General features: G+C 39.1%; 2 protein-coding genes across 2 annotated transcripts in view; one reads left to right on the forward strand and one right to left on the reverse strand.

The window, feature by feature from the left end:
* The window catches only part of SNRNP48 (small nuclear ribonucleoprotein U11/U12 subunit 48), a 578,580-nt gene that overhangs the window by 402,090 nt on the left and 150,225 nt on the right, over window positions 1-26,265 (forward strand). The window lies entirely within an intron of this gene.
* Window positions 1-26,265, reverse strand: part of BLOC1S5 (biogenesis of lysosomal organelles complex 1 subunit 5) — a 40,307-nt gene that overhangs the window by 3,371 nt on the left and 10,671 nt on the right. Inside the window, exons 3-4 of the mRNA XM_060023669.1 lie at window positions 15,354-15,483; window positions 9,136-9,194 (exon numbers count right to left, since the gene is read on the reverse strand). Of these exons, the coding sequence (XP_059879652.1) occupies window positions 9,136-9,194; window positions 15,354-15,483 (189 nt within the window). The remainder of the gene's footprint in view (window positions 1-9,135; window positions 9,195-15,353; window positions 15,484-26,265) is intronic.

The raw sequence follows: 26,265 nt of genomic DNA on the forward strand, positions 1-26,265 counted from the left end.
TTTCCCACCACCCATAATGCCGCCCATTATCTTCTCTCTCATCTGGGCCATGATGAGAAGCAAGGTGGAGAAGCCATGGTGCTCTAAGTATCTATGAAAGGTGTATTTCTGCTAGTTGTTTTGTATATCTTATCTACTTCTGAGGTTACAGGATTCTCATTTTACAGATGAAGAATTAAGGCTGAAGAACACTAAGTTTACTTCTCCATGGTCACTGAGCTACTGCATTGTAGACTCAAACTTAGGGCTTGCTGACACCCAAACCTACGGCTTTTCTATCACGAAGTGCAAATCAGATCTTTCCAGGGAAGTTTTACACAGATGGCTAAAGGTCTTCTGCAAGACAAAAAAAAAAAAAAAAAAACTACTGCAAGAGTTTTTTCTGCCAATCTGATCTAAAGTTCCTCAGCACCAAGGCGAGAGGTTAGAAGTGAATCTGAAGTTTCAGTTATAGTGAAACATTCCCCTAAAATATGTCCCGCAGACCCATGTGATCTGAGCAGGCAGTACAGTGGGGGGGAGAGAGGGTTAGGATGGGGTTTGCTGATCCAGTAAGTTTGGGAAACAGGTTAAACAAAATTCAAAACATTTCTTCTTAACCTTTCGGCCTCATGGACGGTAATTCTTCAAAAGATGAATAAAACATGAAGAGTTCATTAAATTCTTTTCATGGAACTTTTACAAAACTATTTTAAGAGAAAAGTCATAGAGAAGAAAAATGCAAATAAATTTCATCAAAATGATGCCTTGCTTTGGCTGAAAATTAATTTCTAATAAGTACAGAGGATACTAACCCTGCATGCTCAGAAGCTGTTTAACAGATTAGTCTTCTCTTTTTAATTGAAGCACTGTCATTAGCTTGGCTGACCCTGTGATCTGTGCCATGAGGCAACAGCCCAGGTTCGACTTCCCACCAGGCAGCATGTTGCCATACAGCTCAACAGAGAAAAATGAAGATTTGGGAAGTGGATAAACCTGGCTTCAAATTCTGGTTCACCTGTTACCAGTTGCATGATTCTGGCCGCGTTAAATTTTAATTTTAAAATGAGGAAAAGAATATTTACATTCATAAATAAATCTGTATCATGTCAAGTTCCTAGCTCGGTGTCTACAGTGCTTAATAGAAGGTAAGCATTATTATACAGATATGAGCAATGCATCTAGAAGGCAGATCAAACCACTTTTTAATCCTCTTCAATTTAGGGTTTTAAATCTTTAATTTTAATAATCTGATTTTAGCAACAGATTTTTATAATTCAAACAATACAAGGCAACTCGAATAAAAGTAATAGTTCTCGCCTCCCAATCCCATACTCAACTCAATCTTCCCGTGATTCCACCATTTACCATTTGGCTGTAAGACAAGACTTTAATTAAGACATTGCCAAAGACCAGTTTCTCTATTTTGTAGCTTCAGAATATTATTACCAAAGACATATACATCCAAGTAGCTTTTTCATATGACACATATCACTGCTTGGCCTCCGAGTCCAGGTGAAGGTGAAGACTGACAATTCCCTAACCGAGTTGAAAATCTAGTCTTGCTTTCATATCAAGGAGTTCTGCAGACTTGTGGTTGCCAAGGGGGAAGGGGGTTAGGGGAAGGAATGATTGGGAGTGTGGGATTAGCAGATGCAAACGCGCGCGCGTGCGTGCGTGTGTGTGTGTGTGTGTGTGTGTGTTGTGTGTGTGTGTGTGTGTGTGTGTGTTGGATAAACACCAAGGTCCTGTGTAGCACAGGGAACTATATTCAATATGCTGTGAAACCACAGTGGAAAAGAATAGGAAAAAGAATATATGTATATGTATAACTGAGTCACTTTGCTTAGGCAGAAATTAAACACAACATTGTAAATCAACTATACCTCAAGAAAATTTTTTAAAAAAGGTCTGGAAGCCACTCTACTTTATCTATCCTTTCTCAGTCTCCCACCTTTAATAACAATGACTGCTTTGAAATCTTGCATTCTCCACAATTAGTAAGGAAAAAAAGGGAGGGGTAGCTTGTATATTCCTGTACTGACAACACTGTAATCTTTACCTATAAACAAAAGTCAGCTACCAGAAAATAACATCTACCTGAAACTTAGTTGAAAACTTTATGGTAAGAACTTTAAGCGGTCAAAAAAAAAAAAAAAAACGCACACGCGTGCACGCGCGTGCGCGCGCGCACACACACACACACACACACACACACACACACACCAGCCCAAAATAACATAACACAAAGTCCATTTAAAAATACTGCAGTATTCATGAAAAACTCTTCTGATTCTGAATTTATTTGCCCTACCTTACACACAATTCTAACCAGGTTAGTTAACTGTTTTCTAAAGCTATACCATATTAAAAGTCAAATTAAAGAAAATGCTGATAAATGAGATAGAAAGAAATGATAGGCATCAGCCTTACAAAAAAGAAGACAGATACAGAAACTTAGAAACAGACAGTATCTGAGGGCGTCTGAAATAGAGAAACACGTTTTTCTCTCTAATTCCCTGAGGACATCACCATTTTCACCACAGCATAAAATTTTACATTCTCAGTAATTCCTAATTCATAAAGAAAATTAACCTGTAACATTTAATAAACTTTTTATAAAACCCAGAAAAGTGTGGAATATATTTTTAAAGATTTCCATCCAAAATAGTTAAAGTGATAAAAGTACTATGCTTCAAGATGATAAAAATCTCAGCTTTGTGGTTGACCTGGCTATATGGAATGATTTGTGTTCTAAGACTTCTAGACACGCGAGGTTTCATTGTATATAACAGCAGAAAAATCCCGAGTTAGCTATATCTCACATATCATCACCCAGAAGCAAGTTAAAAACTATTTAAGCCAACAGGAGTGAAGGTTACCTCAGAGCAAATCTATTCAAAATGTCAGGAAATACAGTCTGGGCAGCGGTAACCTCACCAGAACAGAACAACAAGGAGCTGAACTGCTCCTTGATCTGAAGCAGCAAAGGCGCCACCTCCTCGAGAACCAAGCCCGTCCTAAGGGCAGCGCGCCTCCAGTTCACGCAGAGCAAGTTATAAACGCCAAAGATTTAGCCTAACATGCCAATGAGTCTGTTTACAACTAAAAAGAACTCTCAGAAATAAGGAACAGTCTTTTATAAACAGTGAGCTAACCGCAGACCGTCATCGCCTGTGCACAGTAATTCGGCTTTCACGTTCAATATAGGGGGCTCTACGTCAGATTTAGTCTGAAAGGATTCCTCTACAGTTGAAATGCGTTTGAAAAATAACGATCATATCTAACTATCGTTATGTGCAACAGATTCACACAAGACTAACAGAAGGAACACAACATAATAATGGAACTACTTACCATTTAAAGCTTAAAATTACCTGTAATAGGTAATTACGGTTAGCAGTTAAATTTCTAGCAGCTACCAAAAGAGTACATACTAAATTATACGTTTAAAACTTGATATTCATGGTGGTGGCAGTAATTAGGGTCTCTGGTGAGCAATTTGCAAAAATCTATCAAAATAGAAAGTATAAACACTTAAGGCTCAGTAATTCCTCATATTAGCATTTTCCCTTAATTTTTATTAAAGAAGTATCACAGATCTTAGAAACAAATTCAAATACAAGAATATAAAGGGACAGTTCCCCCCCCAACATACACATACAAATCCTGTCCCTTGTTTCCTTTTTCCTAGTATTATTACTAGTTTGATGGGTACACTTACGCTTTTTCCTTTGTTCATACAAACCTATTTACTTAATTACAACAAAATGTAGTCATACGACACATGATGGTCTGCAGCTTTCTTTTTTCAATAACGATACAATATGTACTAATGGCATACCAACAGCACGAGGGTGGGAGAGCTCTGCCCTAGGTGCAAGCAACAAGGGGGTGCACTGTCTGAACAGAATTTAAACCGATGACACACACAACTGAAAGACTGGTTTTTATTACCACCAGGTGCTGGCAATATACTGAGTAATGTCAGTGATAAAATACTCTTAACCCCCAAATCCTTCTTTGGTCTGAGTTCTAAACGATTATTGAGGTTACTGTTGAAGTTTAGTAATACATAAGTTTCAAATTAACACATTTTCATTGTTTATCCTTTAATAAACCTTGAAGTTAATTTAAAGGACTTCCAGTTACAGAGCCAGTCCTGAACAAAGTGAGTCAGCTACACACGTTCGTTTCCAAAAGTAAATTCCTAACAGTTCAGAATCATGTCAGCTTTCTTTAGATGCTCAGCCCCTCTAATCCCTGAATTACTAAATGTCCTTGCATTTAAAAAATGATCCAGCACTTCCCCAGTGGCACAGTGATTAAGAGTCCGCCTGCCAATGCAGACGACACTGGTTCAATCCCTGGTCTGGGAAGATCCCACATGCCAAGGAGCAACTAAGCCCGCGAGCCACAACTACTGAGCCCATGCGCCGCAACTACTGAAGCGAGCGCGCCTAGAGCTTGGCTCCACAACAAGAGGAGCGACCACAATGAGAAGCCCATGCACTGCAATGAAGAGTAGCCCCCGCTCACCACCAACTAGAGAAAGCCCACGCGCAGCAATGAAGACACGACACAGTCAAAAAATAAAACTAAAAAAAATAAAAAATGATCCAGCACAGCAACTGCAGAAATAAAACCTGAATTAGTTCAAATCTATCATTCTACATTACTTTTTTTTTTTACTTAAATTTGTATGTTTCACTCTGTAGTTAAAATTTTTACACTGTGGACACTGGGAGCCACTAAAATGGTTTCCAAAGAAATAAAGACAGTATTACAGTTTCTAGAGTTCATTGTGAAATGTGACTTTTATGAATCTCTTCCAGACTTATTCTTATGTTTAATACTTCCCCAAATGACATATCTGTGTATTTTATCACAATAAAAATAATTCAAATCAAGTTTCAGAGGGTTCTGCCTAAATGAAATCAATTGCATACTCAAAGGAGTGGATACATTTGTTTTCCCAAGATAAAAAAGAAAATGCCAACTTTAAAAGAAAATAAAGAGAAAGTTTATTAATGAGCTATAGCTGTGTACCAAAAATAATTAGCTGTAATGGTTTTTGTCTCTTTCTACAACAGAAAGAAACAGTAGTAATAACCCAGCTTACTTATGTCCCATTGGAGATACATTTGAAGAAAACTCAATCCTGAAGGCAAACTGTGTCTAGGACCAGGTCTATAAATCAACTCATGGATACATAATAAAAACACATTTTTGCACGCATTAGTCTAAGTGGGTAATTCTCGGTGGGGGGTGATTTTGAGGCTCCTGTCCCCCAGGTTTTTGGTTATCACAACACAGGTTGCGGGTGGTGATACTGGCATCTAGTGGGTAGAGGCCAAGGATGCTGCTAAACATCCTACAACATGCAGGAAAGACTCCACAACGAAGATTTATCTGCTCCAAAACGCCAACAGCGCAGAGGTTGAAAAACCCTGGTCTAAGGGAAAACTCTGAATAAAGCAACTAATGTCTAAAAGGTTCTTTGGAACATCTGTCAGCAATACATGTGCCTTTAATTTTACATATGCCTTACAAGGATAAATGAAAAAGTATTTACATCAATAAGAAGTACCAGAATAACAACTGCCAGTAATTATTTAAAATATTTAGAATATTATGTACAGTCATCCCGTGGTATCCATGGGGTTTTGCTTCCAGGACCGCGCTCCCCCCCACTATGGATATCAAAATCCACGGATGCTCAAGTCCCTTATAAAATGGTGTAGTATTTGCATATAACCTGTAAATCCTCCCATATACTTTAAATCATCTCTAGATTACTTATAATACCTAATACATATAAATGCTATATAAATACAGTGTAACTGCTTTGGAAACAGCTGCCAGCATGTGGCAAATTCAAGTTTTCCTTTTTGGAACTTCCTGGAATTTAAAAAATATACATTTTAAACATTTTGGTTGAATCCACAGATGCAGAACCAGCGGATGCAGAGGGCCAATTGTACTGATCCATTACCCTACATTTTCAAACTCTATCAAGAAAAAATGTATAAACCATGCTATCTCACTGCTCTCATAAAAAAAAATCATAGAGGGAAAACTAAATTTAATAAATATTTGTGGACAAGATGAATCAAAGGATTCATGTTTACTTTATTATTATCTCTAGTCTGGATGAACAGAACTTCAATAGTTGATGCCTGTGCATCAACCTAAGTTTAAACCAGTGACAGATATTAATCAGCTCATCATCTGCCTTTGACAGCTTATTTAAGTCAGTGAATTTTATAAGCCAATTGTATTTTCATTTCACTACTCTTACTGCTAGTGCCCAATATGCAGTTTGTATTAGTTACCAGTTTTTAAGACATATGTCAAATAACTGGGGAATGTGCATTTATTGTCCTTCTGAATGTACTTTTAGATATCAATTGTGGGAAGTATGATTTGGATGAATGACGTTTATCATAACTTACTTCCCACAGAATTCCACAAATTGTCTTGACATAAAAGAATGATTAATGGCAATAGTCTATTGTATTCCATTACTACTCCCATCTTTCTTTGTTCTGAGAGCCATTCAAATATACAAAATGTAGCCAATAGAATAACCGAGGCAACAACTAACATTAGATTGTAAACTGCAGCTAGAGGCAATTTTGCTTTGTGCACATTTGCTAGAGGAGAAGTTAGCTTTGCCTCTCTGTCATATGTATGTAGTCTGTCATATGTATGTAGTCTGTCATATGTATGTCATCTGAAGCCTCCGCCACACCAAGTTTTGGCGAAATCAGATATGGCACTTCAGAAAAAAAGAAAGACCTTAAGGATCCATATTTCAAATGTTCCGCTAACTAGACACGCACTAATAAAAGAAATAAAGACTACATTTCAATATATTCTAAAATACTGATTTTTAATGTGTATTCCATTAAAAAAAAAAGTTCAATAACATTCTCTGAGATAGTACCTGGAAGAAATATATTTAAGACCAAAATACCCCAAGGGCTTTATTATTTCTTGAGGCCATTTTTTTTTAAACCAAGGGACAGTATCTTTCAATTTAGAAAATCAAGTGCTTCACCAACCCTACAGACCACAGCAGGGCTCTTATCCAGAGTGATTGCCTGCATCTTAAACAAACGATCGAGGTGGTAGGGGAAAAAAAGCCACCTGACATTTGGAAAGTAAAGCTATTTCACATAAATTATATAACACAATATATCAGGTAAGTAGAACATCAATCTATCAGGTAAGTAGAACAAGTATTTGCTTTGAAGCTCAAGGACTTGTCCAAGGGCACACAGTTAGCTAATAAAGGCAAGTACCAGAAATAGAAGACACCAGGTATTTTTTACCCAATCTGGTAATTTTCCTACTTACATACAGTTAATACACCAAACATGAAAAAAGTTCAAAGTGACAAGAGGAACCATCTATCCCAATTATAATTTAATGTTAGGTTAGTTCTGCTTAAGAATGACAGGGATTGCCATTTTATCAGAATCATAACTGCCCTGAGAATGTCTTAGAAATAAAGACCAATATCATGTGAGTGCATATTCACGTAAAAAACACCCCTTTTTCATTTTTATTTTGAAAGCCAAGAGAACTGCGTAAGTTACAGCCAGTAACAGCCAGCACAGCCAGTGTTCTATCAGAAAAAGTCTTTCTGATTCTCAAACACAGGAATGTTCCTGGTGCTTCCACAACAAATTGCTTAACGTTGAATGCTTGATTCTCTACATTCTTCTCTGGAAACATCCATCTAGACAGTCTACCTACCAGCTCCGTGAGACCACCGACTTCTCCCATCTTTTGCCTTTGCTTCCACTATATCCTTTACCCTACAGTATCTTTCTTCCCATCTTCTATCACTCGAATTCCTACTCACTGATCAAGGTTGGGCTCGGATGTCACTATCTTCCTAGTAAATTACACTTTTTGCCAAGATCCTGCAAAGTTCTTTGTAACTATCACAGCCCTTACTTTATCCTACATTATATTCTCGTTAGTGGTTTGGGACTCCTAGACTTTTAGCTCCTACATGTATGAGCTGCCTTAAACTTAAATTAAAATCTTTCACCTTCAGTGGCACCTAGCCAAGTAGAGACTAAAAAAAAATCTGCTGTCCAGCTGGGCATGGCGCACTGAAGCCCCCACAGCTGTCCCCACCGTGCTCTCCGGACACTGTGCAAGCACTGCACCCCGACACCAACTTCCCTGCCCACGGCTCTGCCCTGCCATGTTATCAGTGGTCTCGCAACAGCCCTGTTTCCCAACCTGGCCCGCTGGGATCCTGTTCCTCTCGGGCAGCCTTCCCACCTGGCTTAACTGTCTTTTCAGTAAGGCTTGATCCATCAGATTGTTGAGTTTTTAAATTTATATCAACATTAAGAGTTGAGCAAAGGGTGGAGAAATTTAAACTTGGGCAAGGTCCCTATTTCTTTTTTACAGTGCCAGATCGGTACCATTATTATGGATAAACCACACATTAAGGACAAATGGAGATAGTAACACTTGCTGATATAAACACACAAGAAGGCATATTTTCAGAGTGACTCACCATTTCTTAACAAGTGTATCCCCACTAGTTTAGAACAATAAAGTTACAAAAATACTTCATGAAAACTGTAAGTTAAAACACCAAATTATTACAGGAACTTAAATTCTTGTGCTGTTTTTCCACATCTGAATTTAGTTAAGATATAATTCAAATAAGCAAAGCACTACCCAGCAAGTGATTCACACACTCTTATGACTATTCATTAAAGAACCCATCCACAGGCATGAATGCCTCCTTTTCTAGAAGAAATATACATGATATACTCAAGGCCTCAGGCCTGAAGATTTATATTTCCAACCTGGTGGGTATTTTTTGTTCCATGTAACAGTCCTATTCTTTCTCCTCTAAGAGACAAATACCACTTTCAGGGAAAAGTTGAAAAGGAGAAAAAAAGGTCTGCAATTTGAATTATAAAAATACAGATCGTGCAATTATGTGACCATACCTCCTCGACACACCTTCAATGAATTAGCCATTTTTTAATCTTTTAAAATCACTGCACAAGAGAAAACAAATTCAGAGAATTTTTTAAAATCAAAAGCAACTGCTAATAATATGATAATAAAAGCCCTGGAGTTACAGCCTCCATTACCCAAATGGTCCACTTTTACCTTGTTTCGCTCCTGTTCCCTCTGTTGGAGCCTACAGACCGAGTCCGTAGCTGCTTGCACTGAAATAAAACAGAGTGGGTTTTCAATCAGCAGCCCTTGTTCAAGGAGAAACTTACCTGGATTAAAACAAAAACAAAAACAAAAAACAACACTTGGACTGTTTTAGATCTCAAGAAACTATGCAAAAAAAGCTGGTATTATTTTGGTCATGGTAGGGTGGCTAAAAGGGGAAAAAAAAGTATTCAGGATGTCATAATGAGAACCACTATCATTTGTGAGCTTTGAGCTGCAAGCCAAGGGCATTCAGTACTAATTCCAATGACAAGTTGTCATCAATGACCTCAGAATTCTCTAAAAAGATATAAAACACCTGATAAATGTATCATTCCATTCTGATGGATGTAGACTTTACAGAGTCTCTCTGATTCATTAACTTCCCCTGCCCCTTCCTCACTGGTACCCCTGCTCTCTTGCAGGCAGGACTTGATACCCAGAATGCTTCGACGACTTTCTACTATTCTTCTCACCTCTTCTAATTCATCCTGGCTGCCACTGCCAGATTCAGGTTTCTCTGGGCTGCTTTCTTTTAAGTCATTTCCCTTTTGTAATGACTTAAAATTGCTAGTAATAATTATTGTAGTTATTTGCTGAGTATTACTATGTGCCAAGAAGTGTGTTAAGTACTTTCCATGTATTACTCCTCTTAATTCCACTTTCCTACTAAGTGAGTATCACTATCCCATTTTACAGATTTTTGTCATCTGTAAAAAACTGAGGCACAAACGCAGTGAAACGTCACTCAAGGAGGTAATATGACTAACAGGCACAGAAAGCAGGACTTAAAATCAGACCCCTGACCCTAAGACTCGGCTCTTGCCTTCAGGGCTCTACCTCTCTTATAATCTCAACAATGAAACTGGTTTTAATCCATCAGTTGTTCAAGCCTCTTCCTTTACCGGATCCATTTTATTTCTGTACACAAACGTTTTCACTTACTTCGCTGGTTGGTGTGTGGGCTAAGAGTCAGCCTTCCTCAGTCAAACCTTGAGTTGAACTTTAGTTACGCGTGTGACTGCCCTTGGGCTTGTGTGCTCGCTCGTTCATGCAGCCGTCTGTCAGGTATTTACTGAGTGTTTGCTATGTGCCAGGTGCTACTGCTGCTGCTCCTAATCTCTCAGAACCTTAGTTCCTCATTTGTAAAATGAACGTAACAACTAATAAGAGGGCTTCAGAATGGACATGAGAAAAGGATGAGATAATGCAGTACGCAGTATGCTTAAAAATAATTGAAAGATTAATAATAAAAGCCACTCAGAGCAGTTCTTCACACATGGTAAGCAGTCAAGAAATGTGACTGTTGCTATTATTCTATGCACTGTCCTCTCCCTACTGAAAGTGCTTTCCTTATTCCTTTCCTCTAATTAAAATGTTTCCATGTTTCAAAAGCCCAGTTCAAGGTTTAGTGCCTTCATAAAGCCCTCCAGTTGAATCCTTTCCCTATAAGGATTTTCTCTTATTTGAAATTCTTTAACTAGGTATGTGTATATCCTACCACTTTATCTTGCATTTGCTTAAACAATTTTACCCAGTTGTTTCACAATTATGCCTTTCTACCCCACTCAACCCAGCCCCAAGTTCAAAGTTCCATACAGGGCAGGGGCTGTGACTTCTCTTTCAGAAAAATGTTAGGCCCCTCCCTGAGAGGGTATGACAAAGGGGAGGGTTCAGCTTTTAAAAAGTCATGTTTTTATCAGTAACAATTCATTTTAGTCACATCAAAGATAACACTTTAGTACTAAAAATTAAGGTCCCCAATCATTGTTTGTTCTAATAGAAAAGTTGAAAACACAACAAAATAGGAGTTGATGAGCTCTGCCTTCTTTCTGTGGTATATTAATATTACATCATCTCTCCCAAGTGGTGGTTCTATCATTTCCTGTATTTTTTTTTTCTTGGCTCTGAACATAACTCTTAAAAAACCCATTTTGTGGCCTTTGGGTGCTTCATCATTTTCAGATCATTCTGGGCTTTATCTAAAAGAAGAGTTACAGGACTATGACATTTATATTTTGTCATTTGTTATATACTTTAAAAATTTAATTAGAACACATCAGACAAAGGCACACTTTAGTTCCTTATCAGGATTATCTTTGTACTTAGAATATCCATTTTTAGAAATTTCAGTCCCTGAAATTTTTCATTCTTTATCCACATGATAAAAAAGCTTTGCTTTCTGAATTTAATGAAATCTGCTCTTCTAAAATCTAAGAAAATTACCTAACTACCCTTTCTTCCCCTTTCTTCACAAGTAGAGACTCCAAGAGGAAAAGGGCCATTTATCTAACCCTATCACTTCTATACCACATATTGGTCATGCCTGACTCAGTAGGAAGCCACTTCCCCAGCTGTCTCAGTGTCCCAGGAGGCTATACTGACTTCAAGGAGTTAGGAATTCATCAAATTATTTTCTCTAAACCAAAAGATTACTTGAGGAGATTAGCACCACACACAGTAATTGTGACATGCAACAGCTAGCAGTGTCCCTGTGTCCTCACATAAAAGAGAAACAAATTCATTGTGTCACAGTGTGTATGTGTAAACCGCAAATACACACCTAAGAAAGTAGCTCTGGTTTGGTATTAGGAGCAGATGCTGGCTGAATTCTCATTCATTTCAATGAACAAATAGTGTGTACAGACGGAAAAGATGTCCCAGAACCAAGCCGTAGGGCACCCCAATGTCAAAAGTCAAGGAGAGAAGTGGAAACTAACAAAGCAGACTGAGAAGGAGGAGCCTGTGCTGTAGGAGAGAATCCAGGAGAAAAGGCGGACTCTCCTTATGACCTCTTCCGCAGAAGCGTCATTCTGAAGTTCAAAGAGCTTGAGCTCTGGCAGCAGAAGCACTAAGTCTGCATGGCGGTTCCTCCAACTATTAGGGAGAACCATGGATGTTAAAACACTTTCAGTTTCCTCAACTATAAATGTGTTGGGAAGAGGGTGATAAATATTTACTTTACACAGTTAAGATGGTCAATGAGGAAAATACAGGTAAAAAATCTAACTAGGCAAGTGCTATTAAAAATTAGTATTTTAAGTCATAATGAGTTCTTAAAGTTTTCTAGCTACAGAGGGAGAGTGAAGCAAAATCAGACAAACTTAGCCCCCTAAGTACCTTATAAAATAAATTTAGTTTTTTAAAAAGGTAAAAAAAAAATCCATCATTTACTGAACAATGAGGAATTATATAATCATATTTAAACTTTGAAAAGTGGTGGCCAAGGACTTCCCTGGTGGTGCAGTGGTTAAGAATCCACCTGCCAATGCAGGGGACACGAGTTCCAGTCCTGATCTGGGAAGATCCCACATGCTGTGGAGCAACTAAGCTTGTGTGCCACAACTACTGAGCCTGTGCTCTAGAGCCTGCGAGCCACAACTACTGAGCCTGCGAGCCACAACTACTGAAGCCCTGCGCACCTAGAGCCCGTGCTCCACAAGAAGCCACCGAAATGAGAAGCCCGTGCACCACAACGAAGAGTAGCCCCCGCTCGCCGCACCTAGAGAAAGCCTGCACGCAGCAACGATGACCCAACACAGCCAAAAATAAATAAATAAATAAATATATTTTTAAAAAGTGGTGGCCAAGAATAGGAACACAGAGTCTATAAAGAACTGAGACTCCTCACCTCACCATAACCACTCCAACCCCCAAAAAATGAGAAAAAGAAAATGGACTGGGACTTCCCTGGTGGCGCAGTGGTTGACAGTCCCCCTGCCGATGCAGGGGACGCGGGTTCGTGCCCCGGTCCGGGAAGATCCCACATGCCGCGGAGCGGCTGGGCCCGTGAGCCATGGCCGCTGAGCCTATGCATCCGGAGCCTGTGCTTCGCAACGGGAGAGGCCACAACAGTGAGAGGCCCGCGTACCGCAAAAAAAAAAAAAAAAAAAAAAAAAAAAAAAGATGTCGGGAATGATATTCACCAAAGCTAAAAAGCACTGGTTATCTTGAGGCAATTAAAGTGATTTCTTGCTTCTTTTTCTTTCTTATTTTCTTCTTTATTTCTACTTTCTTATTACTTAGGCATATATCCTTTTGTTTAAATAATAAAAAATAAAGTCACTGCTCTTAAAACTTAGTTAATTTAAATGAGGAATAACCTAAAGGCTTTCTGTCCTTCTTAGCCTCTAAAATCAAAGGCTGGGTCCTCAATGCTAAGCAAGATCTTGAGACAACAAACATGGTGAAGTTTACGAGTCTATGAAATAAATAATAAGTAGAACATAGACGCTAGGATGAGAAAAACGTACTTTACGGGTTACTCTTATGTACCCTCCTAGAGCTCTCACTTACTTTTTGTATTTTTTAAGGAACCACAGGTGAGTTTTGGTTCTGAAGCCTCTGCTCATCCAATGCTAAGACACTCAGCTAGGATTCTGTAACCGTCTCCATCCAAACAAGCCGAGACGTCCCCCCCTTAATGCTCCACTGTTGCTCAGTTTTGTGCACAACGATCGACCAATAGCTTAAGATCCACACCACTGAGTTCTAAGATTCTCAGCCAACACACTCCCAGCTCAGCCCTCAAACATGCAGAGAAGAGGTAAATGAGACAGATCTACTAACAGGCACAAAACAAAACTCAACTGTCACTAACCTTGTAAAGTATTAGTTAGATCAGAGTATACTGCCTAGATAAACTCACTTTTATAAGCAAGCCAGCACCATGGCTCAAAATGTAAAGTTTTTAAACATGAAATCCTGCAGGAACAACAGCTGGGCCCAGGCCAATTTTTAAAACTACATTGGCTCTAAAATCAGATAATTATCTCCATTATCCCCGTTAGGCTCATGATAATAGCTACCAGGAAATACTTAGGCTGGAGCCTACTGAGGAAGCCATTCCTGCTTCTAGCAACAAAATTAACTCCAAAGCCACCGCATGTCTCTAATGCTAACAATAAGGTAGTCCTCAGAGGTTAAAACTTTCATTATTACTTCACATTCTGTGTGCTTTAATTCTTTCTTTTAGCAGAATACATTTACAGTCTGGATTCCCTGTTACTTTAAAACTTTTCTATTTCATTGTGAAGACTATACTTTTAGCATGAGGCCTCACATCAGAAATAGCTTTGGCCCAAGAACAAAACAAGTCAAAACAACCATTCACAGTTTTCTTTTTCTTACTAAGTTTTATCCAATATTTTTTATATACTCAAAGTGTGTACAAGGAAAGTTATAAGTACATCTCGAAAGTAAACATAAGCATTTCTATCAATAATAGTTTGAGTTTTACTTTTACTGTAATGACTAGAAAGCTTGTCAAGGTTAAGGAAGTGATGGTTGAACGAACAAGGGTGTGTTTGCAGTTACCATGCAAAGCCTGAAGTCAATTCTAGACTCTTTGCTCTTCTACTCAAAGAAACCAAATGTGATTGTGGGAGGTTTGTCCTCTCCAAGCTCCTCTGAGCATCAGAGGACCCAGGCTAACCTGGACGTGCACACATACACTTACACAACTCAGTCATTAACCAAGCCCCCCTGCTACCTTCCCTCACAGGACATTACATTACCCTCCAGTTTTGCCATTTTCTCCCCAGAAAGATACTGTTTCATGTTGCCCTCCATCGTTATCTACCAGCATCATTTGTCCTTGGACAAACTGAACAGTGTCAATATGGATCCGAGAAGCACTGAGTTTCTGATACATCTCTAATTTTAAACTCAGTTACTAATAAAACTCCTTTTATTTTATAGTTTAATATGTTTAATAAATATCCTTTTAAGGAAACATCTCTCCATCTTAAAATATTTTGCTTAATGAAAAAAGTGATAAAACATAAACGTTTTTGACAGTTTTTTTTTTTTTTTTTTTTAGTTAAAAACTCTAGTATCCTGTTTGAAAAAGAAGCTTCATTTCATATCCTAATTACTGGGCATCAAACTTTTTCTTATGAATAAGTTTTTTTTTTAAGGTAAAAAATGTTTCGATTGTCTTACATCCTAGAAGGATTATCTTGTGCACCCATCTTGCCTTGGAGATTAATGCTCTTAGCATCAAGGGCAACACACACTAACGGCTGGATAAGCACCTTATCTGTGACTTCCCTCTCCTGGCTCCCGCTTAAGAATTCTCTCTCCATCTCTCAGCATATACTCAAGGACATCCATTTCGGCAGCGCATGCATCTGAAATAAAGCAATATGAGAAAACCTCCGGCTTACGTCTCTGGAGAACGTGGTTCAAGCTGTCGTGCATGGTCTCCCTGCACGCGGGAAGAGTATGTTCATTTGTCTCATGGATCATATTCTTCAAGTTTTCAAGAACTCGCATTTCTCGAAGACCACGTTTTTCCTATTAAAAGAAAGTAAACAGCTAGTACATATTGTGTCTTAAATCTTAGTAATTACTTTCTGGGATTTCCACCCAGGTTTTGGTTATCTTATTACCTACTACTGAAATTTACCCAGCCTTCTTCTAATTATTTGGCAATAAATGAGGTCACAACCTGGAGGCATTTTTTAAAATTACGAAATGCTTCACAAGTTGCAATGTAATATTTTTATACCTATGTTTAAAAATGGGCATGGGGGGGCTTCCCTGGTGGCGCAGTGGTTGAGAGTCCGCCTGCCGATGCAGGGGACACGGGTTCGTGCCCCGGTCCGGGAGGATCCCACATGCCATGGAGCGGCTGGGCCCGTGAGCCATGGCTGCTGAGCCTGCGCGTCCAGAGCCTGTTCTCCGCAACGGGAGAGGCCACGACAGGCCCGCATACCAGAAAAAAAAAAAAAAAAATGGGCATGAGAAATACTAAAAGAACAGGAAAAGACCTAGACTCCATGTATTTCAACTGTGGCAAAGAAAGAAATGATCTGGTTTTAAATTTGATTTAGTTGTTCTTACCATCATAAAGCTTCTATTATTATGCTCTGTATTTTTCATCTGATTCCAGATTTCTCAACTAAAAATGTGTTGTAAAAGTAATAGTATGTGGGAACTTCCCTGTACAGAAAAGAGTTAACACTGCGTGCCTGAGACCTCCTCCTTACAAAGGCCTGCCTGCAAGGTTGGCCTTCGGCTGGGGGCTGGGAACTTGACCAGAAAACAGCTCCCATGGAGGTGTAAGACACCTCTTTCCTTCTGGGAGTCTGGAATTTTGATATGCGCTAGGCAGTGTGCCTACTTGTCCAGTCCCCAATAAGAACCATGGACCCCCAGGTTCAGACGAGCTTCCCTGGGAGACACTATTTCATGCGTGTTGTCACAACTCACTGCTGGGGGCACCCCTGGAAGTTTCTGCCTGGCTTCCTATAGAGCCTCCCCATGCACCTGTTCCCTTTGCTGATTTTGCTCTGCATCCTTTTGCCATAATAGAGTTCAGCCACCAGTACAACCACATGCTGAGTCCTGTGAGTAACCAATGAACCTGGGGGTGGTCTTGGGGACCCCCAGCCCATCCCCCCTTCAGAAAGCTGAGCTTAAACCACCCTTCCACTTGGGTGGGCTAGACTTAGTGACCTGCTTCCAAAGAATAGAGCAGGGAATGAGAAAAATATTAACTTTACAGTGGAGTCAATGAAAGTGACCTCATCAGTGATGTCATGGTGACAGCACGCACCTCCCAATGTAATGTGACAAGAAAGGCACTTTAACCTCTCTGGTACTCTTTCCCAAAGCCCAGAAACCCAGTATAATCTTAGGAAGAACAGCAGACAAACCCAGATTGGGGGACATTCTACAGGATACTGCCCAGGACTCAAGACTGTCAAGATCAAGAAAAACAAGGAAAGACTGAGAAACTGTCACAGACCAAGAGGACTAGACAGACATGACAATTAAATGCAGTGTGGTGCCCTGGATTACATCCCGGAGCAGGAATAGGACTGCAATGGAGAAACCGGTGAAATCCAAATAAAGTCTGGTGCTTCATTAGCAGTAATGTATCAATGTCACTTTCTCAGTTTTTACCAATGTAGTATAGTAATTAATGTAAAACATTAACAACGGGAGGGGACTTCCCTGGTGGCGCAGTGGTTAAGAATCCACCTGCCAATGCAGGGGACACGTTCGAGCCCTGGTCCAGGAAGATCCCACATGCCGTGGAGCAACTAAGCCCATGCGCCACAACTACTGAGCCTGCGCTCTAGAGACCGCGAGCCACAACTACTGAAACCCGTGCACCTAGAGCCCGTACTCAACAGCAAGAGAAGCCACTGCAATGAAAAGCCCTCACACCACAATGAAGAGTAGCCCCCGCTCACCGCAACTAGAGAAAGCCCACACGCAGCAACAAAGACCCAATGCAACCTAAACAAACAAACAAACAAACAAAACAAAACAAGGGGGGGGTGAGACGTATAGGAGACCTCTGTACTACCTTAGTAACTTTACTGTAAATCTTAAAATAATACAAGACGAAAAGTTTACTTCAGAAAGGGTGGTAAACTTGATTGTAAGGAAATAATGTTAGTTACTGGGGGTTTTGTTTTGAACCATTCTTATGAGCAGCTGTGGTCAGATTTTTACTCGAATTTTTCCATAATAAAAAATTTTAAACTTATACAAAAGTTGAGAGAGAATGAAAGAATGAATCCTCATGTACTCATCACCAAGCTTCAACTCGTGGCTGACTTTGTTCCCCCTGTAACACTCCGTACAGCCCCCTACCCACAATCCTAGATTCTTTTAAAGCAATATTTCAACATCTACCTTTAAAAAACAAGGATTCCTCTTTAAAAATAAAAAATAAATGAAATCACAGCGCCCTTCCCCTCCCCCATATCCTCCTCCCCTTGCCCCAACCCGCCCACTCACTCTCTCTCAACAATAATTCTTCAATACTAAATATCAACGAAGTACTCACATTACCTCAAATATCCCAATGTTTCCTTCTATACCCCAGTTCGTTTAGACCAAAATCTAAATAAGATTCATACACTGCAACTGGTTAATATGTTTCCTAAATTCTTTTTAATCTATAGATTTCCCTTCCATTTTTTGTCCACCTTGCAACTTATTGAAAAAAAGCGAGTCATCTGTTCTGCACAGTTTCCCACAATCTGTTTTTTAACTGAATGAATCCTAATGGTGTGATTTAAGATATCCTTTTGTCTCTTCTCTCTCCTGTAAATTAGTAGTTAGAACTAGAGTGTTGATCAGATTCACGGTTTGTTTTGTTAAATTGTTTGCAAGCATATTTCAGAGGTAGAGATTGGTTCAAGATGGCAGAGCAGAAGGACGTGTGCTCGCTCCCTCCTGCGAGAGCACCGGAATCACAACTAACAGCTGAACAGTCATCAACAGGAAGACACTGGAACTCACCAAAAAAGATACCCCACATCCAAAGACAAAGGAGAAGCCGCAATGAGATGGTAGGAGGGGCGCAATCACAATAAAATCAAATCCCATGACCACTCAGTGGGTGACTAACAAACTGGAGAACACTTATAACACAGAAGTCCACCCAAAGGAGTGAAGGTTCTGAGTCCCACGTCAGGCTTCCCAACCTGGGAGTCCGGCAACAGAAGGAGAAATTCCCAGAGAATCAGACTTTGAAGGCTAGTGGGATTTGATTGCAGTAGTTCGACAGGACTGGGGGAAACAGAGACTCCACTCTTGGAGGGCACACACAAAGTAGTGTACGCATCAGGATCCAGAAGTAGTGACCCCATAGGAAACTGAACCAAACCTACCTGCTAGTGTTGGAAGGTCTCCTGCAGAGGGGGTGGCTGTGGCTCACTGTGGGGACAAGCAAACTGGCAGCAGAAGTTCTTGGAAGTAATCCCCTTGGCGTGACTCCTCCCAGAATCTGCCATTAGCACCACCAAAGACCCTGGGTAGGCTCCAGTGCTGGGTCGCCTCAGGCCAAACAACCAACAGAGAGGGAACCCAGCCCCACCCATCAGCAGACAAGTGGATTAAAGTTTTACTGAGCTCTGCCCACCAGAGCAACACCCAGCTCTACCCACCACCACTCCCTCCCATGAGGAAGCTTGCACAAACCTCTTAGATAGCCTCATCCACCAGAGGGCAGACAGCAGAAGCAAGGAGAACTACAATTCTGCATCTTGTGGAACAAAAACCACATTCATAGAAAGATAGACAAAATGAAAAGGCAGAGGACTTTGTACCACATGAAGGAACAAGATAAACCCCAGAAAAACAACTAAATGAAGTGGAGATAGGCAACCTTCCAGAAAAAGAATTCAGAATAATGACAGTGAAGATGATCCAGGACCTCGGAAATAGAATGGAGGCAAAGATCGAGAAGACGCAAGAAATGTTTAACAAAGACCTAGAAGAATTAAAGAACAAACAACTAGAAGAATTAAAAAACAGAGATGAACAATACAGTAACTGAAATGAAAAACACATTAGATGGAATCAAGAGCAGAATAACTGAGGCAGAAGAAAGGATAAGTGACCTGGAAGACAGAATGCTGGAATTCACGGATGTGGAACAAAATAAAGAGAATGAAAAGAAATGAAGACAGCCTAAGAGACCTCTGGGACAATATTAAATGCACCAACATTGGCATTATATGGGTCCCAGAAGGAGAGGAGAGAGCGAAAGGACCCGAGAAAATATATGAAGAGATAACAGTCGAAACCTTCCCTAACATGAGAAAGGAAATAGCCACCCAAGTCCAGGAAACTCAGAGTCCCAGGCAATATAAACCCAAGGGGAAACACGCCAAGACACACAGTAATCAAATAGACAAAAATTAAAGACAAAGAAAAATTATTAAAAGCAACAAGGGAAAAACAACAAATAACATATAAGGAAACTCCCATATTGTTAACAGCTGATTTCTCAGCAGAAACTCTACAAGCCAGAAGGGGGTGGCACAATATATTTAAAGTGATGAAAGGGAAGAACCTACAACCAAGATTACTCTACCTGGCAAGGATCTAATTCAGATTCAACGGAGAAATCAAAAGCTCTACAGACAAGCAAAAGCTAAGAGAATTCAGCACCACGTAACCAGCTCTACAACAACTGCTAAAGGAACTTCTCTAGAGACACAAGAGAAGAAAATGACCTACAAAAAACAAACCCAAAACAAATAAGAAAATAGTAATAGGAACATACATATCGATAATTACCTTAAATATGAATGGATTAAGTGCTCCAACCAAAAGACACAGGCTTGCTGAATGGATAGAAAAACAAGACCCACATATATACTGTCTACAATAGACCCACTTCAGACCTAGGGACACATACAGACTGAAAGTGAGGGGATGGAAAAGATATTCCATGCAAATGGAAATCAAAAGAAAGCTGTAGTAGCAATACTCGTATCAGATAAAATAGACTTTAAAATAAAGAATGTTACAAGAGACAAGGAAGGACACTATATAATGATCAAGCGATCAATCCAAGAAGAAGATAGGACAATTATAAATATATATGCACCCAACATAGGAGGAGCACCTCAATACATAAGGTAAATGCTAACACCTATAAAAGAGGATATCGACAGTAACACAATAATAGAGGGACTTTAACACCTCACTTACACCAATGGACAGGTCATCCAGACAGAAAATTAATAAGGAAACCAAGCTTTAAATGACACACTAGACCAGATAGATTTAATTGATATTTATAGGACATTCCATCCAAAAACAACGCATTACACTTTCTTCTCAAGTACACACAGAACATTCCCCAGGATAGATCACATCTTGGGTCACAAATCAAACCTCAGTAAATTTAGGAGAACTGATATCATATCAAGCATCTTTTCTGACCACAATGCTATGAGACTAGAAATGAATTACAGGGGAAAAAACGTAAAAAACACAAACACATGGAGGCTAAGCAATACGTTACTAAAAAATCAAGAGATGACTGAAGAAATCAAAGAGGAAATAAAAAAATACCTAGAGACAAATGACAATGAAAACACAATGATCCAAAACCTATGGGATGCAGCAAAAGCAGTTCTAAGAGGGAAGTTTATAGCTATACAAGCCTACCTCAAGAAACAAGAAAAATCTCAAATAAACAATCTAACCTGACACCTAAAGGAACTAGAGAAAGAAGAATAAACAAAACCCAAACGCAGCAGAAGGAAAGAAATCATAAAGATCAGAGCAGAAATAAATGAAATAGAAACAAAGAAAACAGTAGCAAAGATCAAGAAAACTAAAAGCTGGTTCTTTGAGAAGACAAACAAAATTGATAAGCCATTACCCAGACTCATCAAGAAAAAGAGGGAGAGGACTCAAATCAATAAAATTAGAAATGAAAAAAGAAAAGTTACAACAGACACCGCAGAAATACAAAGCATCATAAGAGACTACTACAAGCAACTCTATGCCAATAAAATGGACAACCTGGAAAAAATGGACAAATTCTTAGAAAGGTATAACCTTCCAAGACTGAACCAGGAAGAAATTGAAAATATGAAGAGACCAATCACAAGTAATGAAATTGAAACTGTGATTAAAAATCTTCCAACAAACAAAAGTCCAGGACCAGATGGCTTCACAGGTGAATTCTATCAAACATTTAGAGAAGAGCTAATAACACCCATCCTTCTCAAACTCTTCCAAAAAATTGCAGAGGAAGGAACACTCCCAAACTCGTTCTATGAGGCCACCATCACCCTGATACCCAAACCAGACATTACAAAAAAAAAGAAAATTGAAGACCAATATCACTTATGACTACAGATGCAAAAATCCTCAACAAAATACTAGCAAACAGAATCCAACAACACATTAAAAGGATCATACACCATGATCAAGAGGGATGTATCCCAGGGATGCAAGGATTCTTCAACATGTGCAAATCAATTTGATACACCATATTAACAAACTGAAGAATAAAAACCATATGATCATCTCAATAGATGCAGAAAAAGCTTTTGACAAAATTCAACACCTATTTATGATAAAAACTCTCCAGAAAGTGGGCACAGAGGGAACCTACATCAACATAATAAAGGCCATATACAACAAACCCACAGCAAATGGAGAAAAACTAAAAGCATTTCCTCTAAGATCATGAACAAGACAAGATGTCCACTCTCACCATTACTATTCAACATAGTTTTGGAAGTCCTACCCACGGCAATCAGAGAAGAAAAAGAAATAAAAGAAATACAAATTGGAAAAGAAGAAAAGTAAAACTGTCACTGTTTGCAGATGACATGATACTATACATAGAGAATCCTAAAGATGCTACCAGAAAAATACTAGAGCTAATCAATGAATTTGGTAAAGTTGCAGGATACAAAATTAATGCACAGAAATCTCTTGCATTCCTATACACTAATGATGAAAAATCTGAGAGAGAAATTAAGGAAACACTCCCATTTACCACTGCAACAAAAAGAATAAAATACCTAGGAATAAACCTACCTAAGGAGACAAAAGACCTGTATGCAGAAAACTATAAAACACTGATGAAAGAAATTAAAGATGATACCAACAGATGGAGAGATATACCATGTTCTTGGATTGGAAGAATCAATATTGTGAAAATGACTATACTACCCAAAGCAATCTACAGATTCAATGCAACCCCTATCAAATTACTAATGGCATTTTTTACAGAACTAGAACAAAAAAATCTTAAAATTTGTATGGAGACACAAAAGACTCCAAATAGCCAAAGGAGTCTTGAGGGAAAAAAACAGAGCTGGAGGAATCAGACTACCTGACTTCAGACTATACTACAAAGCTACAGTAATCAAGACAGTATGGTAGTGGCACAAAAACAGAAACATAGATCAATGGAACAAGATACAAAGCGCGGAGATAAACCCATGCACCTATGGTCAACTAATCTATGACAAAGGAGGCAAGGATATACACTGGAGAAAAGACAGTCTCTTCAATAAGTGGTGCTGGGAAAACTGGACAGCTACATGTAAAAGAATGAAATTGAAACACTCCCTAACACCATACACAAAAATAAACTCACAACGGATTAGGGACCTAAATGTAAGACTGGACACTATAAAACTCTTAGAGGAAAACATATGAAGAACACTCTTTGACACAAATCACAGCAAGATATTTTTTGACCCACTTCCTAGAATAATGGAAATAAAAACAAAAATAAACAAATGGGACCTAAAGAAACTTCAAAGCTTTTGCACAGCAAAGGAAACTATAAACAAGACGAAAAGACAACCCTCAGAATGGGAGAAAATATTTGCAAACGAATCAACAGACAAAGGATTACTCTCCAAAATATAAAACCGGCTCATGCAGCTGTATACTAAAAAAACAAACAACCCAATGCAAAAATGGGCAGAAGACCTAAACAGACATTTCTCCAAAGAAGACATACAGATGGCCCAGAAGCACATGAAAAGCTGCTCAACATCACTAGTTATTAGAGAAATGCAAATCAAAATTACAATGAGGTGTCACCTCACACCAGTTAGAATGGGCATCATCAGAAAATCTACAAACAGCAAACGCTGGAGAGGGTGTGGAGAAAAGGGAACCCTCTTGCACTGTTCGTGGGAACATAAATTGATACAGCCACTATGGAGTATGGAGGCTCCTTAAAAAACTAAAAATAGAACTACCATACAACCCAGCAATCCCACTACTGGGCATATACCCTGAGAAAACCATAATTCAAAAAGACACATGCACCCCAATGTTCACTGCAGCACTATTTACAATAGCCAGGTCATGGACGCAACCTAAATGCCCATCGACAGACGAATGGATAAAGAAGATGTGGTACATATATACAGTGGAATATTACTCAGCCATAAAAAGGAACGAAACTGAGTCATTTGTAGAGACCTGGATGGACCTATAGTCTGTCATACAGAGTGAAGTAAGTCAGAAAGAGAAAAAACAAATATCGTTTATTAACGCTTATATGTGGAATCTAGAAAAATGGTACAAATGGACCAGTTTGCAAGGGAGAAACTGAGACACAGATGTAGAGAACAAACGTATGGACATCAAGGGGGGAAAGTGGGGAGGGTGTGTGTGTGCGGTGGTGTGATGAATTGGGAGATTGGGATTGACGTATGTACACTAATATGTATAAAATAGATAGCTAATAAGAACCTGCTGTATAAGAAAAGTAAAATAAAATTTAAAAAAAAAAGGAATATTTCAGAGGTGGGCTGTGCACTTTCAACAGGATGCTGGTAACATTCCGTATTCATTTATCAGCAGGAATACTTCCATAAAGAGAAATTTCCCCTCGACAACTATTTGGTTACTCTGAGATATGCTCATATGAAAGGCAGAATAAAACATTTGATTATTTCTCTTTATTCACCAGTTTCAAAAATAATGGTTTGGTTTCCTAAAGCTGCTAAAGGTTTCTTTTTTGTATGTTTCCACGCATTCCTATGACTCATAGGAATATCTGAAGTTTTTAACCCATTGCAGTATTTGTCCTCCCTGATGCTGAAATCATCCTATTTCCAGGGAGAGCCTATTTACCTTGGCTCTGGAATGCTTCAGTCCAAACCCCAGTGCTCCTTAGTAGCTTCTTTGCTTTCTAGTTCGACCTGATGCTCCAGGCTCTTCTTGTCCATTTCCTGACCCAGACTTGGAATCAGCAGGTCTCTAAACACCACTGGTATTTAGAGACTGAGCACTAAGGGTCAGTCATCATTTCTAGCCCTTTGAGTGGACAAGGCTAGGAAATAGGTATTTTTGTGAAAAGAAAAGAAACATCTAAAGTTCACATTCATAATCAAACTTAAATTCAGGGGACTTCCTTCGTGGCTCAGTGGTTAAGAATCCGCCTGCCAATGCAGGGGACACGGGTTCGAGCCCTGGTCTGGGAAGATCCCACATGCCACGGAGCAACTAAGGCCGTGCGCCACAACTACTGAGCCTGCGCTCTAGAGCCCGCGAGCCACAACTACTGAGACTGCGCGCCTAGAGCCCGCGCACCGCAACGAAGAGAAGCCCCTTCTCACCACAACAAGAGGAAGCCGCGCACCACAACAAAGACCCAACACAGCCAAAAATAAATAAATAAATGAATTTATTTTTAAAAAGAAAACCCTTAAATTCGGGACTACAGGATTTTTAATTACCCTCCTGTCTTTATGTTTCTTTTTCAATTCTCAAAATACCAACAGAGTTACTCATTTGCTTTATCACCAAGTCAATGAAATAACAATACCAGTGCCAGAATTAACAAAATTACTGAAAATAATTTCAGGTTTTTTTTTTTTTAACTTTCTGTTCTGAAGGGTATTCCACTAGAAATGTACACAGTCAAATTACTGCGTTTTAAAGTTACCTGGAAGAATTTCTCTGCGTGGCAATGCCACCTTCTAGGAAAATAGGTTTGCTTTTTTTACATGTTACTTGATTTTTAGGGATTGCTCCTTAAAATTTAATTCTCTTTTAAATTATGTAAAATATTTACATGGCTCCCAAACTACATCTAAAAATATATATATTCAAGAAAGTCTAGCTTCTATCACTACCTTTTGTATCCTATTCCCTCTAACACTCTTTAATTATTTTTATCCTGCCATTGTCTTAACTATAAGGATATACATCCACATGTATACATAGGTATGTGTATGTATACACAGATGCGTATATAAACATATATGTGTGTGTATATACACATTATGTATAAATATATTTCAACTCCTTCTTAAACAGAAACATGATATACAGACTTTTCTTATTTCACTTTGAGTCACGCTGATTAACACACACACACCCACAACGTATATAATCTTTCTCTATGTGGTCACGCGGTCTATTTGTTCTCTCTTTTGGGTATCTCTTTCAGTATTTTAAAAAGTTGGCGTTTTTGTTCTCATGGTTATGTTTACACTAATACTTCTTACAATAACCCGGTCTCCACTCTGGCTACTGTCTGTTGGTTCCCTACTCTAAGCAAGATTAGTATTAGGTGGTCACCTCTTCTGTCTCTAGCCTTTCCTTCTCCCTCAAAATCTAATCTGCAATAGCATCCTTTCCCTCCCAGTTAATACTGATAAGGCAACAACTGAGGACAGTCTCCTTTTCATATGCCCTCCCCTCTCCTTCCGTTTTCTGATAGGCTGTATCTACACGGGCAGAAGACAGAGCCACCGCATGTGACCTGGTTGGCTCTCTCCCTTATAGCCATTGTTTAGCCTTAAATTACACGTTATAGTAAGTGAA

The sequence above is a fragment of the Delphinus delphis genome, chromosome 10, assembly GCF_949987515.2.
Source record: "Delphinus delphis chromosome 10, mDelDel1.2, whole genome shotgun sequence".
NCBI classification, from domain to species: Eukaryota; Metazoa; Chordata; class Mammalia; order Artiodactyla; family Delphinidae; genus Delphinus; species Delphinus delphis.